This window comes from Vanellus vanellus (assembly GCF_965231255.1).
Source record: "Vanellus vanellus genome assembly, chromosome: 1".
NCBI lineage: Eukaryota > Metazoa > Chordata > Aves > Charadriiformes > Charadriidae > Vanellus > Vanellus vanellus.
This window is the reverse complement of record NC_138905.1, coordinates 39,183,892-39,197,964: the sequence shown is the minus strand read 5'-3', so window position 1 is coordinate 39,197,964 and position 14,073 is coordinate 39,183,892. Positions and strand designations below refer to the sequence as shown.

Here is a 14,073-nt window from a genome sequence, read left to right as displayed (position 1 = left end):
ACACGCGTGTCACGGCCGCCCCCTTCTCCGCCCGCCGCCTGCGACCGCACCGCACCTGGCGGCCGAGCGGCGGCAGCCCCCGCTCCGCCCCGCCCCGCCCCGCCCCGTCCCGCCCCACCTGGCCCCGCCGTGCCGGAGCGGGGGGCGGGGGGGAGGCCGCCCTCGGGCCCTCCATTGTGCGGCCGGCGGCTCGGGCGCTCCCACCTGCCGGCGGCGGGAAGGGCCGGGGCCGGGCGCCCCTCCGCCACCTCCCCCCGCCCGCCATCCCCCCGCCCACCACCCTGTCTGTCCCCGGCTGAACCGGGGCGAGCCCGCCCTTCGTCCTCCCTCCCACCCTGCCGTCCCCCAAGCTGGCGGAGCTCCGCCGCCTCCCCTCCCCCGGCCTCCCTCCCTCCCTCCCTCCCTCCCTCCCTCCCTCCCACCGCGCGGCCGCCGCCCCTCCGCCGCTGCCCGCCGGAGCCGCCGACTTTCCTCCCCCTGAGCGCGGGTCGCCGCCGCCTCGCCCTGCCATGAGCCGCCCCCTCCCGCCGCCGCCGCCGCAGCAGCAGCAGCAGCAGCAGCAGCGCTGAGCGCGGAGCCATGCCGGGCTGGAAGAAGAACATCCCCATCTGCCTGCAAGCCGAGCCGGAGCGAGGTGAGCGCGGAGCACCGGCGGCGGCGGCCGCCCCGAGGGAGGGAAGGAGGGAGGGCGGGGGGCTGCCGCGCTTCCCTCCTCGTCCCCCCCACAAACCACCCCGGCGGCAGGGCGGCAGCCGCCCCGCGGGGGGCGAGGGGCGGGAGGGCGGCCCCGCGCCTTCCATCTTGCTCCGCCGCCGCGGCAGGAGCGGGGGGCGCGGGGGACGGCGGCGGCGGGAGGCCAGGCCGGGTCGGGCCGGGGTTTGGGGGGGACACACCGGGCCGGGCCACGCCGCCTCCGCGCCGACGGCAACTAACTTTTCTCCGCGGTGCCGCCGCCCGCGTTTCCCCCGGGCCGGGCTCCTAAAGCCGTGGGGGTGTGTGAGCCGCGGAAGGGCAGGGAGGGGGGGCGGGGGCGCTCCGAAGTGACTTCGCGAAACTTCCCTGCGTGGAGTTCAGCCCCCGGGCCGCCACTCGTGGTGGCGGGAGTCGCGGCTGGAGCCGTCCCGTCCCGCCCCGGGGGGGCAGCGGCACGGCGGAGCCGCGAACGGGCGCTGCGAAGCGGCAGCGATCGCGGTTTGGCGCCGGGCAGCGGGCGGGGGAGCTGCCCCGCCGGTCCCGCCATCGGCCTCGGGGCGGCCTCGGGTCCCCAAACCCCGGCGGTGGGGTCGGTGCTGTCGGGAGGCGGATAGCTTCTGGTCGGTGCTGTCGGGAGGCGGATAGCTTCTGGTCGATTTTCAAAATAAATCGCCTCTTTGCTCTAATAAAGAGGTAACTTTGCCGTTTGTTCAGAGAGGGGCTCTGTCATGGGAGGTTGGCATGTCACTGCTCTGTCCTCAGCCTGCGAGTCAAAGGGAAAAGGCTAGTGCACTATGCACACTTGGGAGCTTTCAGGTAGGTCCGTTGTCTTACATCTTTGATTCCCAGGTCGTTAATTCCATGGTAGCGTATGGAGTCCTGAAGTAGGACGTTTGGTTGCCGTCGTATTGGATAGGTAGCTCTACTGCTAGGGACAAAAATTCACCGAGCGTTAAAAAAGAGGAGGTTTTGCTTGCTCTGTGGAAGAAGTATATTGTACCCTTGTGTTGGAGGTGGAGGGGTCTGGTGCAGAACTGCTGTTGTGCTTCTGACTAGTGAATCCTATCCCTAATGGGAAGTTGATCGCAAACGTATGACATCATAAAAGTAGTCGCTGAAATGGGAGCAGATATTTCAGCTGTGAAAAGCTAGATTTTTAGTCTTTCCTCTTAGTAAATACGGTCATTGCTAAAATCTGTGGTCATATTTCTTTATGTCAGGAATCTGTGTAGCTGAGGAATCGCAGAAATAGGATGGATGACAGTTGTCAAAATATATCAGACGCTTTTACAGATGAGGAAACTTTAGAAAGGGTCTAATCTGGCTACATCAGAAACTGGAAAGGTTTTCTCATTTCATTCTGCATAAAGGTTGTGTCATGAGCTGTAGCATGCAGGCTTGTCTTTATTCGAAGTAAACAATGGTAATGGTTTTGCTCTGATGGGTTTAATGCCAGTTAGAATGCTGATTTGTTAACAGTTCTTGTTTATTCCTGTTTTCTGGTTAATCTCTTTCATCTTCGTTATGAAGCTGGATAGATTTATATGTTAATAGTCTTATCACTGAGGCTTTTCTTTATTGTATTTCCACTGCGTAAATAAAAAAAGCTCTTATGCGCCTAAAGTAAATGATTACCTTTTAAAGTATGTTGCATTGTATATTGCTCAAGTTTAGATAGTAATTTAGCAGGATTCCAGTTACTGGAACTTTTCTGCTTCAGACTTGGAAAAATATTAAATGGTCAAAATAGTTAATCAGTGTTGAATTTAATAGTCCTTGAGTATGAGGAATAGATGAAATAAAGCTTTCAAACTAACCAGAAAAATGGCCAGTGCAGTAATGAAATGAAGGTGCATCTTTAGCTAATGTAGGAGTTTAGTATGGCATTGAGTTAAAAGGCAATTACAGATACAGTTAAATTCTGGTTCAAAGCCAGTTGTGCTAACATCCCCCTCTGCTGTTTCTAGAAAATATTTCCATTCAGTTACTCTGCAGCACATTTTACGTACATTGTGCTATGAGAAGACTTTGGCGAAGGTAAATGCTGTTATTTTAAACTAACATTGTAGCTGGTAATTTTCTATGATTTAGATATGGAGTAATATTGAATGTGAAATATTTAGTAATATAAATTGTATTTATGTCACATATACAAGCACGCTCCTGTATAGGTTATAAAATATCCATTTATCCATCCCAAATGCACGTGTATATTGGATAATAATTCTCATATAGAATATAAGAAACATTTGATGCGTGTGTATTTTCTTTGATTTTACGTACCTGTAATCTGATTGCTTAAATTATTGCTTTCTTCTAGTGAGAGGAGCTAGTCTTTATTGAAGCCCATGAACACCAGCAGGACTGGCTACTAGAGATTTTGCAGTGTAACAACACAAAACCGCTCTGTTAATTTGTTGCTGAAGCTTGGATGATCCCAAAGCATACTATAAAAACTTAAAAAAACCCAAACAAAACAAACAAACAAAATAAACAAACCAGAAAAAACCACAAAGCAAACAAAAACTCAGAAAACTAGTAAGTAGCTAAATAATCCCGGTTAGTCCATGTGCCTCCTGCTGGCTTTCCCCTTCTGTCTCAGCTTTATTGTATCCACAGCCCGCACACCCCTTCACTGTCACAATAAACAGTTACTGTGCGGCTTTAATTTCGAGTCTAGTTGTAGCAGCAGGTTTGAACTGGAAAAGAAGAGGTCGCTGCAGGTGCTGGGAAAACTGGGAAGGCAAAGATTTCCCTATGGTGAGCCACAGGTGGTTTGTACAGACCACCTTTCCCCAGACTTTTTCCCCCCTCAAAGCTCACAGGTTTCCTTTCAGCGTCTCCTCGGGAGCTCTGCGTCCTGTGCCTCCACCTGTATGGGGCTGATCAGGTTGCTGTGTCCTCAGCTGCGGAAAGAAGTTGTGTGTACTAAGACGCGAGGCTTGAAAGGTGGGTGGATTTGTTGGAGAGGCTGTGTGGAAATCTCACTGCACCCCTGAGGCAGCGTAAAAGGTTTGCTGGGTACCGATACTCTTGTATCCGTCCAAACCGATGCAGCGTTGCTTTGGGGAGCACTTCAAACACCGCTGGTGCTCAGTTCATCTCATATGTCAGGAGCTGGACAGTGGTGCTCCTACAGCAGCATGTTTCTGGTGCGAGGGCTCAACTAAAAAAAAATCCCAAAAAACAAAAAACCCCAAACCTATTCGTGGAGCTTCGTTGTTTTGAGTGAGGAACTGTCAGTATATCACGAGCTGTGATATCCTTGTGGAGACGCACTGGGTTTGCTCCAAGCGGAGTTATTTTAGTATATCAGTATCCTTGTTTGCCCCTTCCTCGCTTCACAGCCCCCCTTCTATGTTGAATGCCTACCTCTAAAAGTCCTTACCTCAGCCCGTCTTTGTTGTTCCTACAAGTCATGTGCTGAAATGGAGGTTATCCAAAAACTTGACAAAACCAGAGTTTTGCTAATGGAAATTGGCTGATCTTACTGAGTCGAAGTAGCAGAGACGTGGTCAATGCTGTTGGCTCACCTTGGCAATAATTGATACCCAGAGTGAAGGAGAATAACCTGGGTTAATGTTTCAAGCATCAGAGCACACACAGGGTTTAGCATTTGTGAGAGCGTTTTGTTGTGGAGAAGATTCTCTTCCAAGGGGTGGCAATCAGTGGTATTTCAACAAGTATTTTTAGATGTCTTCACTGCGGAAACTATGTGGAATACTTACGTCAATGAAAAAAAAATCATGTTGTGCTGTTTTTTAGAGACTAGAACCGTATTTAAGATACGAAGTGGATGGCTTCTTTTTTGTGCATCCTGCAGCACTGTTACTGGGTTTCTACTGCCTGCTCAGCCGTCGAGCAGTGCTCTGCAGTGCCTGTGCCGCTCCAGGCTTCCACCGCCACGATTATCACAAGGAGTCCTCTCCTTCAGAGGCCAGGAATTGTGCTCTGGGTGAAGTAAAAGGACTATAGCGTATACCTCATGCAGTAAACCCTGTCATTTCAAAAATGACCTGTGAAGACTTGACAGCGTAAGCCAGTGTCGTTAACATTCAGGGCACGTCCTCTCCCCTCCCCAATTTTCTGCTTAAGTTACTAAATCAAATCTTGTTATAAACTACATAAACCACTTTTTGAGGTGACATCTGAGCAAATACTTTGAGAAGAAACATGTTTCTGGAATGAATTTTGTTCAATATCCCTTCTAATCAAGTTAAATGAAGGCATTTTATGGAACTCCTGCTTCAACTTTATAGCTGATCGAGTTTGACAGGAGTACAGAAAATAGTATTTGTATATCTTGTATGTTCACTATGGGACTGCTTGAGATCCCTTAATGTACGTGGTTATTAATTTTAAGAATGCATCGAAGTATACTTTGGTGTTGATTTTTATTTATTTTTTTTTTTTAAAAAAGATACTATGCCTTCCACAGTTGTTCTGCCTCTGTGCTTAACACGGTAGCCCAGTTAGGTAGCGGAAGAAGGAAGGACTGTATTTTTATTTTCTGCTCTTCCATCCATCTTCCTAGTTCTTGACAGTAAGGGACATTAGGTGACCTTTAGGAAGCATTTTCAAGGAAACATTAGGAAATGTTTTAAAACCCAGGACTTAAGGATAAAATATAAATGCAAGTGCTTTGTGAATCCTGCCTCAAATACACAACTAGCATGTTCTCATGGAAGATGTTCTGAGAACAAGCATCTATCCCTGAGGTTACTGCTGTGTGAGCTTGTCTGCTCGTCTCAAGCTGGAAGAGTATCAGTTTCTCAGATAAGGGAGAGGTATGGGCCTATTATTGAACTTAATCATGTTATTGTGGATTAGCAATTCTCATCTGATCAAATGAGGCCACTTTAACAGAGGATATGCTTCATGTTCTTTCCAGGTGCATGTTAAAAAATTAGCTTGTATTTTCAACACAGAAGGCTGAGGGTGACTGTTCATTGCAGTTTAAGCTCTGGCTTTATAAGGCAAGAGGAATCTCTTCCTTCTTGAGCTGAAGTGGGTCCTTGGAAACTGAAGAAAGTAAGAACTGGAGACCTCGTGCTTGTATTTAGCTGACTGATTTGTAAACTTTGGGATGTCAAGGAAGTTTGGGACTGGAAATCCTGTACCAAGGCTTTCTGTCTGTCTTTACCTGTTTTCTCACTTGTGTCACATGCCTCCTGAAAAGTTAAAGCGTAAACCGGCTCTCGGAAAACCTTTTGTGAGGAGAGTGTGCTGTGCTTACAGCAGCAGCCCTAAGAATCAGGACTGGGTGTTGAGGGCGAATATTTGGAGAGATGCTTGGGAGACCATCTCTGCCCCAGTGAAGGCATTCCCTAGGCTTAGCGTAGAGTCCAAACATATTTAGTGAGTGAACAATTAGGACATTTGGTCCATTATGCTATGCAAAGCACACTGTAGTTGCCTACGTTTGAGGTGAAGAAGTCATGAATAATAGTGGTAAGGACAAAAATGGAAGGAAATGTCATCGCATCTTAGCTCCTGACATAATGTAAGAAGCTGGCTTAACTAGCTGCCTTCTGGTCCTCCAGTAGCATCTGTAAATATAACTAAATCTCAAATTGGAAAACACTAATAATAAAAGATACATTAATAACAAAGTACCAATTACAAATGGTGTGTATTTTTTCCTTGTCAGGGCTTCTGCCTCTTTTTACCTCAGTCTGACTGAACTGCATCTTGGACAGTTGGTCTTTCTCCATTTGCTAAACTGAATGCTGGTGAAGACCATTTGCCAGGTGGGATAAGATGACACTCTAGAGCTGGTTTTCATCAGCATGCAAAGGACACAGGCGCTGTGTCAGGTTTTTTTTTTTCATTCTTTCTCTTAAAACCAGCCGGGACTGGGAAGGTTCTAACACAGGGATGGAAAGGAGGCAACAATTGCTCCCTAGTGTCCTTTTAGCATGAAAGGAATGGCGAATAAGCAAAAAGCATCTGCATCTCTTGTGGTCTGTGCAGCCAAGTTAACAGCATTTTATGACCTGCAGTATTAAAAGAATTTGATAAATGTTGCAGAATCTTCATGAAGATGTGGTCCTCACTGATTGCTGGGAGATATCATCTACTGTGTCCGGGTCATAACCAAGGTTTTTTTCCCCATATAGAAAGAAAATGTGAGATACTGGGTGCAAAGAAACAATTTTCTTTCTTTTTTTTTTTTTTTTGAAGAGACAAAAGTTTTTGCTAGTGTTTGTCAAAAGTGGAGTTAGACTTGCCAGCAATGAGTGATGACTTATTGATATGGCAGCAAACGCTCTAGCATCCCTCAAAGAACAGCAACATGTAGAATTTGAAGCACTAACAGTGTTTGGCACTGACAGGAACAATTGCTTTTTTGGGTATCTGGGAGCCGTGAAGGGTGTAAGCTCTAAACGCGAGTTCTTGATCAGTTTCCTGTGCTCTGGAACATTAGAAAGGGACATAACTTGAAACACAGAAGCTTCAGTGATAGATCCTTCAGTAATTTAGACGTAGACAACTTTTCTTGAATCTCAACACATACCTATATCCCTACTATGGGTTGTTTTTTGTATGATTCAGAATTACCTGAGCTGCCACTGCTCAGGTTCTCTGTGAAGAGCTGTCAAGACCATGTTGCACTCAAATGGCTGCAGTAGGCAAGGCTTGATGGTACACCTTCTCCTCCATGTGGTACACCTTCTCCTCCACGTGGCTCATGTCTAAGCCTTGTTTAATCACGCTGGTGCTTATGAAATCATAAGGATGCACTGAGTCAGCAATTGTCTGTTAGGGGGTCTTATGATTGTGGCTGTGATATTCTGTGTTATTCGAGTGTTCTTCCTAAGCCATTTGAATTTATGCACGTTGAAATGTCAAAAGCACCGTCCATCCTGACTTAGGCAAAAGCAGATTAACGAGATGTGTCAGCATCCTGTTTGGGTAAGGACAGGGCAATCACCTGCTCAGCAATTCAGTCTGGCAAGAGGAGCATGACACCTTGTAAAATTCAGGGTAAAATAGTGACTTTTATGTTGGATACAAGAAATCTCGATTACTGTATCACCCTCCAGATTTTTCTTTCCTTCCTCTCCTCGCTGGCACAGGCTGTGCTGGGTGCTTGGGAAGCACAGACTGTTCTGGTGTGTCCTGTGGTCCGGGGTGGCCAGGTTTTATGGTTCTGAACGAGGCTGATGATCTGACTTTTTTTTAAAAAGTCGTTATCAGGGCTAATTCTGCTTTCACTGATGCTGCATCACAAGTTAGAAGCGATGTTCTTTGCTTACTGTTGAAATATTTTCAAGACAACATATGAAGGAAAAAACAGGTGAGCAGGAGCTGACAGATTTGATATCAATAAGCGTTTCACATGGAATTTTGTTGTCTTCTCTCTTTGGAAATTACCACAGGAATTGAGAAAGACAGGCGTGACTGACACAATCTCGATCTTTTTTGTGCCATCTTTAATTTCTTGTTATCAGTGAAAATCACTGCCAAGAAGATTCTGCTACTGTGCAGGGAAAGCTACAGAGAATATTTTAATAGTTTAACATCTTCTTTACATGCTGGGATCCCACAGACATTCAGGGAGTTCCACAGTTGTCTCACTAAAGTTTAACTCTTTTTTTTTTTTTTTTTTCCCCCCCTAGAAATAACGTAATTTTATTGCCTGAAATATAGTTAAAGATAGAAATATAATGATGGCAGTTTAAAAATAACTGTCAACGAAACTTACTCATCTTTTCTTTTTTTTTTTTTTTTATAACCAGTGGGATGAGACTGAATTGTTAATGCCACCGTTTTGTGGGATGCTAATTGAATATTGTATAACTGATTACGAACATTTCCTTATTAGCAGACAGTATTTTGAACATTGTCAAGTATTTCCAGAACGTGTAACTATCTTTCCTAAGAAGGCAGGCAATACATAAAACGCTTATTTTTGTTTAGTGAGCCACACTGGGTAGTGCAGCGCTTTCTTCCCGAAGCAGTTTCACGGTAGGTGAGTGTACAGTGAGACATGATCTCTCTATCCCACAATATAAAGTGAATTAAAACCAAGAGATTTATATTTAACAAACCAAATGAAGACGAACCTATCGGTGACTGCAGCATGCGTTTAACCGAGCCAGACCTGAGACGGTTCCGCGTGTTTCGAGCTTTTTGTTTCTATGGGTGTCAATTAGCAAGATACAGAATTGATGTCAGCTTTTCGACAGTTGCCTGCGATGGAGATGTTCCAGAGTCCAACGCTTCTTTGTCAGTCTGCAGTGGGACAATATTCGCGAGAACAATTTTTTCAGGCAAACAAATGAAGAACTGGTACTTTTTGGAGGGTGTATAGCAATGGCTACCATTGTGCCAAATCCTTTAGTAGTGGTAAAAAATGCCTGTGGGATAAAAGTGTTCTTCGCAGGCAGGAAGAATGAAGGCGCACAGGGTGCTTGGGGTAGTGACTGCCGGTGGTTCAGAGCAACGGTGTTTGCTGAGGGGAGGCCTTATTGAAAGTTGTTATTAAAACAGGAGTAACGCACCTGTGGACTATTTGGATTATATTATTCTTTTCTGCTTGGATTTTCGTCTCTGTGGACCAGATAGCGCGTCCTTTGTACTGCTGTCGCAAAAAGGAGCTTCCCCTGCTGCCTTTCGCCATCATTGCCGGCTGCTGGTCACCAACGGTCTGCAATGAGCTGGTGCTCACAGGTGCCGCCTCACGCCCGAGAAGTTTTTTTTGGCATCTAAGCAAAGCCAGGATGGTTCCAGCAAGCGAGTTGCATCAAGCTCCCTGCTATCCTCTGCATTCCCTTTAAAGCCTTGGTAACTGGCAGGATTTTGCCCTCACTTGTGCCCGCGTTCCTCATGACCGGGTTGGGACCTGCGTCTGAGATGAGGCTGTTGTGGGATAAACACACCATTTTACTGCTCTGACAAAAATTTAATTTCAGTGGCATTTTCAGTGAGGTATTTGGGTTGTTTTTGTGTTAGGAATGGATTATTTACACAACAGCTGGGCAGAAAGTAGAGTGGTAGTCGCACAGAAAATACTCTGGGGAGTGAAATTCACTGCCCGGTAAATGGATGTTGCTCTGCTGGATTATGGAGGTTAATTCACTTGTGCCAGCAAATTTACTGAGGCCTTGTAGCTGTTAGTGGAGGCCATTTCTTAGTCCAAGGTCTCTTCTGAAAAGTTAGGGAAAACTATTACCCAAAAATATGTTGCCTCCTTCATGTGTATCTGCCAGTTTTATTCTTTCGTATTTTTAAGTTTTCTGGTGGGTTTGTAAATATTGCCATGTTTTTAAATGCGGTGAGAAGACTTCAGCCTGAGCCTTTTCAAAATGCCTGATTTATTTGGTAAAAATTCTCACTTTGTGAGGAATATTTCAGTAAACTACTTGACTCCCCCCCTCCCTTTTTTTTTTTTTTTGGTAGTACTAACCTTTCCCAAACTAAACAAACAGTATATAAGAGGTAGGCTTTAAGTAGTCTGTGTTTTAAAAGGTTCTATGTACGTCATGATTTGGTAGGACCAAGGAAATGCATCTCCTCTCTTACAGAAATGTATTTTGAAATTATAATTTGTGGTGCTTTTGACTTCACCTCTTACTAGGACTGTTTGCAAAATGTGCAGGAGCCAGATAAACTTGCAGGATTTGCATGTCAAAAGTGAAGCAGTTGATTAAATGCTTTCAGCTGGGGTGTGGGTGGCTATACGGAGAGGGGAGAGAAAGAATGAAATGGATAATGTATAAGGATAATTCAGTAGCTTTATACTTGTAGCTCTTGTGAGTCAATAACTTAATTCAGGAACATTATTAGTAGGGAAAAAAAAACCCAACCCTCACCTCAAGCATGATGTGATAAAGCATGGCTGGTGTTTTTTGTATGTACGTATTTGCTTATTGAACAACGCATCTTGTAACTTAAGTTTCATGTTATCTTGATTTGAATATTATAAGGCTTTAGTATCCCCAATCTTTCTTGTTGTTAAAACTGCTGACAAAAATGATGACTAACTCAGACTTTTTGTATGGTCTCTCATTTCCCATGTCTGTCTTGAAGGTACTAACCCTAAAATTCTTGAAATTGCCTATCTACCTAAGATGTTGCTTTCACATGTCCAGCAATTGAGGCATGCATGGGTACCTGTCTTTGTTTAAAAAAAAAAAAAAAAATCAGGAATCTTACATAAATACTATATTTTGTATTTGTTCATCATTCTGCTTAGACACATTTTAGATGTTGAGTTCACTGCTATTTGTTTAAATATTTAGTGTGAACTGATTCTTGCTTTTCGGAACACTTTAATATGAAAAGAGCCTTAATTTTCAGATGACTTGCCCTCTGTCATTAAATATAAATTTTTCAAACCAAAGAAAAAGAAGAAGCCTCAGCTGCTGGCTCTATATTCTATTTTCTGCTTTTGTCAAAGATCAGGGTAGTAGGTAAGTAGTGCCTGAAGCCATGTTCCTATACATATGTTTCTTTTTTGTAAAGTAATTGAGGTAATTTTAAAAAACACAACCTCTGAGAATTTTATGATGACCTCCTCGGGTAGGTGGCTTAAATATAGGAAACAGCCTTGTAGTTGAATTACGGAGTTCCAGGTCATCTGAAAAACTTGTCTTAATACTTTTCTTTCCCAGCTTGTAGTACACATCAGGCTAGTTTTGACATTTCATTCCTCTTCCATCACTCCCTTCTTCTTTATGATTTTTACCATGGTTGGCAGTAGTTTTTTTTCTGACCTCTTTTTGTAACTGGGCATATTTAATTTCTTTGTTATAAGTGCAAAGAAAGAACTCGGCATAAGAAGAAAAAATAGCAAGATGGGCCTGTTCGTTGACACTGAACAACTCTTTGGTGTTTAGGCTGATACTCTGAATAACAGTATTGAAAAGTAGCCTTTAATTGACTTGTTTCAAGTGGTGTTTATTATTTCCTTAGTGATAACTACCTGTAACAATCACATAAAGTGTCTTTTTGTTTGTACGGTTTTGCTTCCAATTATTAAAATGAAAATTCCACGTTTATGTGGAATTTCTAAATGTCCTAATTGGCAAATTCTGGATTTTATGCAGTTATGTGAACACATTGTAATTTTCTGGGGAGTTTATACTGAATTGTAGATTATTCCTACACAATTACTATACTCAGGGTTGTAGTTACACATATTTAAGGGTTTGCAAGGTTAAAGGTAAGCACTTTCATGATATTTAGAAGTATACCTTTTGTGTGCATGCTGTACACAGAATACACCGAACACAAGTGAAGCTCCTTTCCTGGGATTGTTGTGGGTTGTGTCAGTATTCTTTAAACAGAACAATTTTTAGCCTATTGCAATGAATCTGAGTATTCAAGTTAAAATATATAAATTATCTTATTTACATGTGGATTCCAGTGGATAATCAAGTACTAGTCATTTTGCCTCAGTCAATAGCACACTAAGGATTAAAAGAAAAATAAAATTTTTCATGGATTGACAATGTGTCAAAGAGATCTTCTTATCAGCAGAATGTGCCTGTGTGAAAGGCTTGAACCAGCAAACGGTCCTGCACGGAGTCTCTAATTCAGCAAAGTATTTAAAAATATACACGTGTTTTTCTGGATCAGATCATGACACTCAGTAAACTGTTAGGCTCTAACCGTATGAATGGATAATGCACCTGGTCCCAGTTCATTTGATGCTAATCTGGAAGAGATCTCGAAGTCAAGGCCACTGAAACCTTTGCTGCTTATGTCTAGGGATACTTGAGAAGGAATAATCCTTTTGAAGTCAATGTGCTTAAATTCAGGCTTATAATTTATATGCTTAAGTGGATCAAAGGATAATTCTGAAAAGAAACTGTTTATTTTCTTAATTAAAGATCATTCTTGTGATATGTGCTAATATCTGTTTTGTGGGGGAAAGAGAAATCCAGTAAAAGGGATTTAAAATGTCATAATTTTTCTCCCCCTCTTTTTATTGAAAGCCTTTTTTTCCCAGAGAACACGTAAAATGTATTTTTCTGTGGCGGTATTCCTTTGCTTATTCCTCATATTTTTTGTTGGAAGAGAAGTTAAATGTGTTTAACTGCAAGATGCTTTATATTCTTTTATTTTTCTGGTGGAAAAATGTCTTTTTATTTCCGCTCATTGAAAAATGTTGCATCGTGAATGAAAGTAATGTGCAAAAAACGTGTACTTGGAGCTGTCAGTTTTATCACCAAAAGCGACACATACCATTTACCCGAACAGGTCTGAGATCCCACTGCGTTTTCAGAGTTGCCTGATTCATTATCACAAAAAGGCTGTTACGTGTCATAGCAGAAGGAAAAATCTTTGTCAGAGTGAAGACATCGAGAGTTGTGTTTTTCCAAATTTCTCGTTTGTGTGGAGCCTAAAAAACAAGCTTTTCGCCACTGCGTTTTTGAATATAATAGTCCTGGAAGCAGAAGTTATCACTGTACAAGATACAGTATCATCTTGGTTGAAATCAGTGAGAATTTTCTGTTGAATTTGGTGAAAGTAGGATTTCAGTCTGTTACCTGTGCTGTTGTCATTTGGGACAGCTACAGTTTTGGCTGTGTGTTTTTGGAAGCTGGACTACTGTGTTCGATGCAGTAAGAGTATCACCTGTTGAGAAAGGGATTTAAAAACACTGCGAGGCTGTTACTGTGAATTGGCATTGAAAGGTGTTTGGAGGAAAAATAGCAGCAATGCTGTTTTTGTGCTTTGTACCTCAATTCCCAGGCAGTTTAAAATACGCATACTTCTGGATAGTCCTTACTACTTTGATTTTGGATTCCAGTCTCTCTGTTTTTGTGAAATTCTAATGTATTGTCTGGGCTTTCAAAATGCTTTGCCACCTGTGAGGTGTTACTGAAATCTAAGTAATAATGGAAATATTAAAATTTCTAAAGAAAGTCATAAAACGCTCCCAGACAAATCATAATGTTTTCTGCTTTGTCCAGCAGAAGAGAGAACTTTGAGTTCATTAGCGCGTTTCATCTTCAGCGGTGGTTTATAAACCTTAGCTTTCCTTCTTCACAGCGAGGTAGGTATTATTTTGTGAGGGGAAAAAAAAACTAAAAAAAAAAATGGGACAGAGGTGTGGTTGGTGCAAGATCACAGTAGAGATCTGCTTTGCAGTTTGAACTCTCTCATGTCTGGTTCTTCAGTCCACAGAATGCTTTAGTCTGTAGTTTTCCTGTGTGCAGGAATTGTACAAGTTTTCTCTTTAGTAGTTGGTTAGAAAATACAACTAGAAGAAAGAGAGACATGTTTTTCTGGGGGAAGAAGCTGCACTTGTGTGAATAAAATGCATAGGAAGGATTGCCAGTCCACTTCTTCATCCTTAGAAGCAGGAAGCCAAGTGGAAACTCCAGTTATATTTTGCCATAAATGGAGTAAACTGAATAATAAAAA

The 14,073-nt window shown here is 43.3% G+C and overlaps 1 protein-coding gene across 2 annotated transcripts in view; it reads left to right on the top strand.

Moving 5' to 3' along the window:
* Positions 1 to 579: 579 nt before the first annotated feature.
* Positions 580 to 14,073, top strand: part of GRIP1 (glutamate receptor interacting protein 1) — a gene marked incomplete at its 5' end in the record, with an annotated part of 345,717 nt that continues 332,223 nt past the window's right edge. For both annotated transcript variants that reach the window (XM_082498468.1, XM_082498476.1), the window contains one exon: positions 580 to 634. In XM_082498468.1, coding sequence (XP_082354594.1) covers positions 580 to 634 — 55 coding nt within the window. The remainder of the gene's footprint in view (positions 635 to 14,073) is intronic.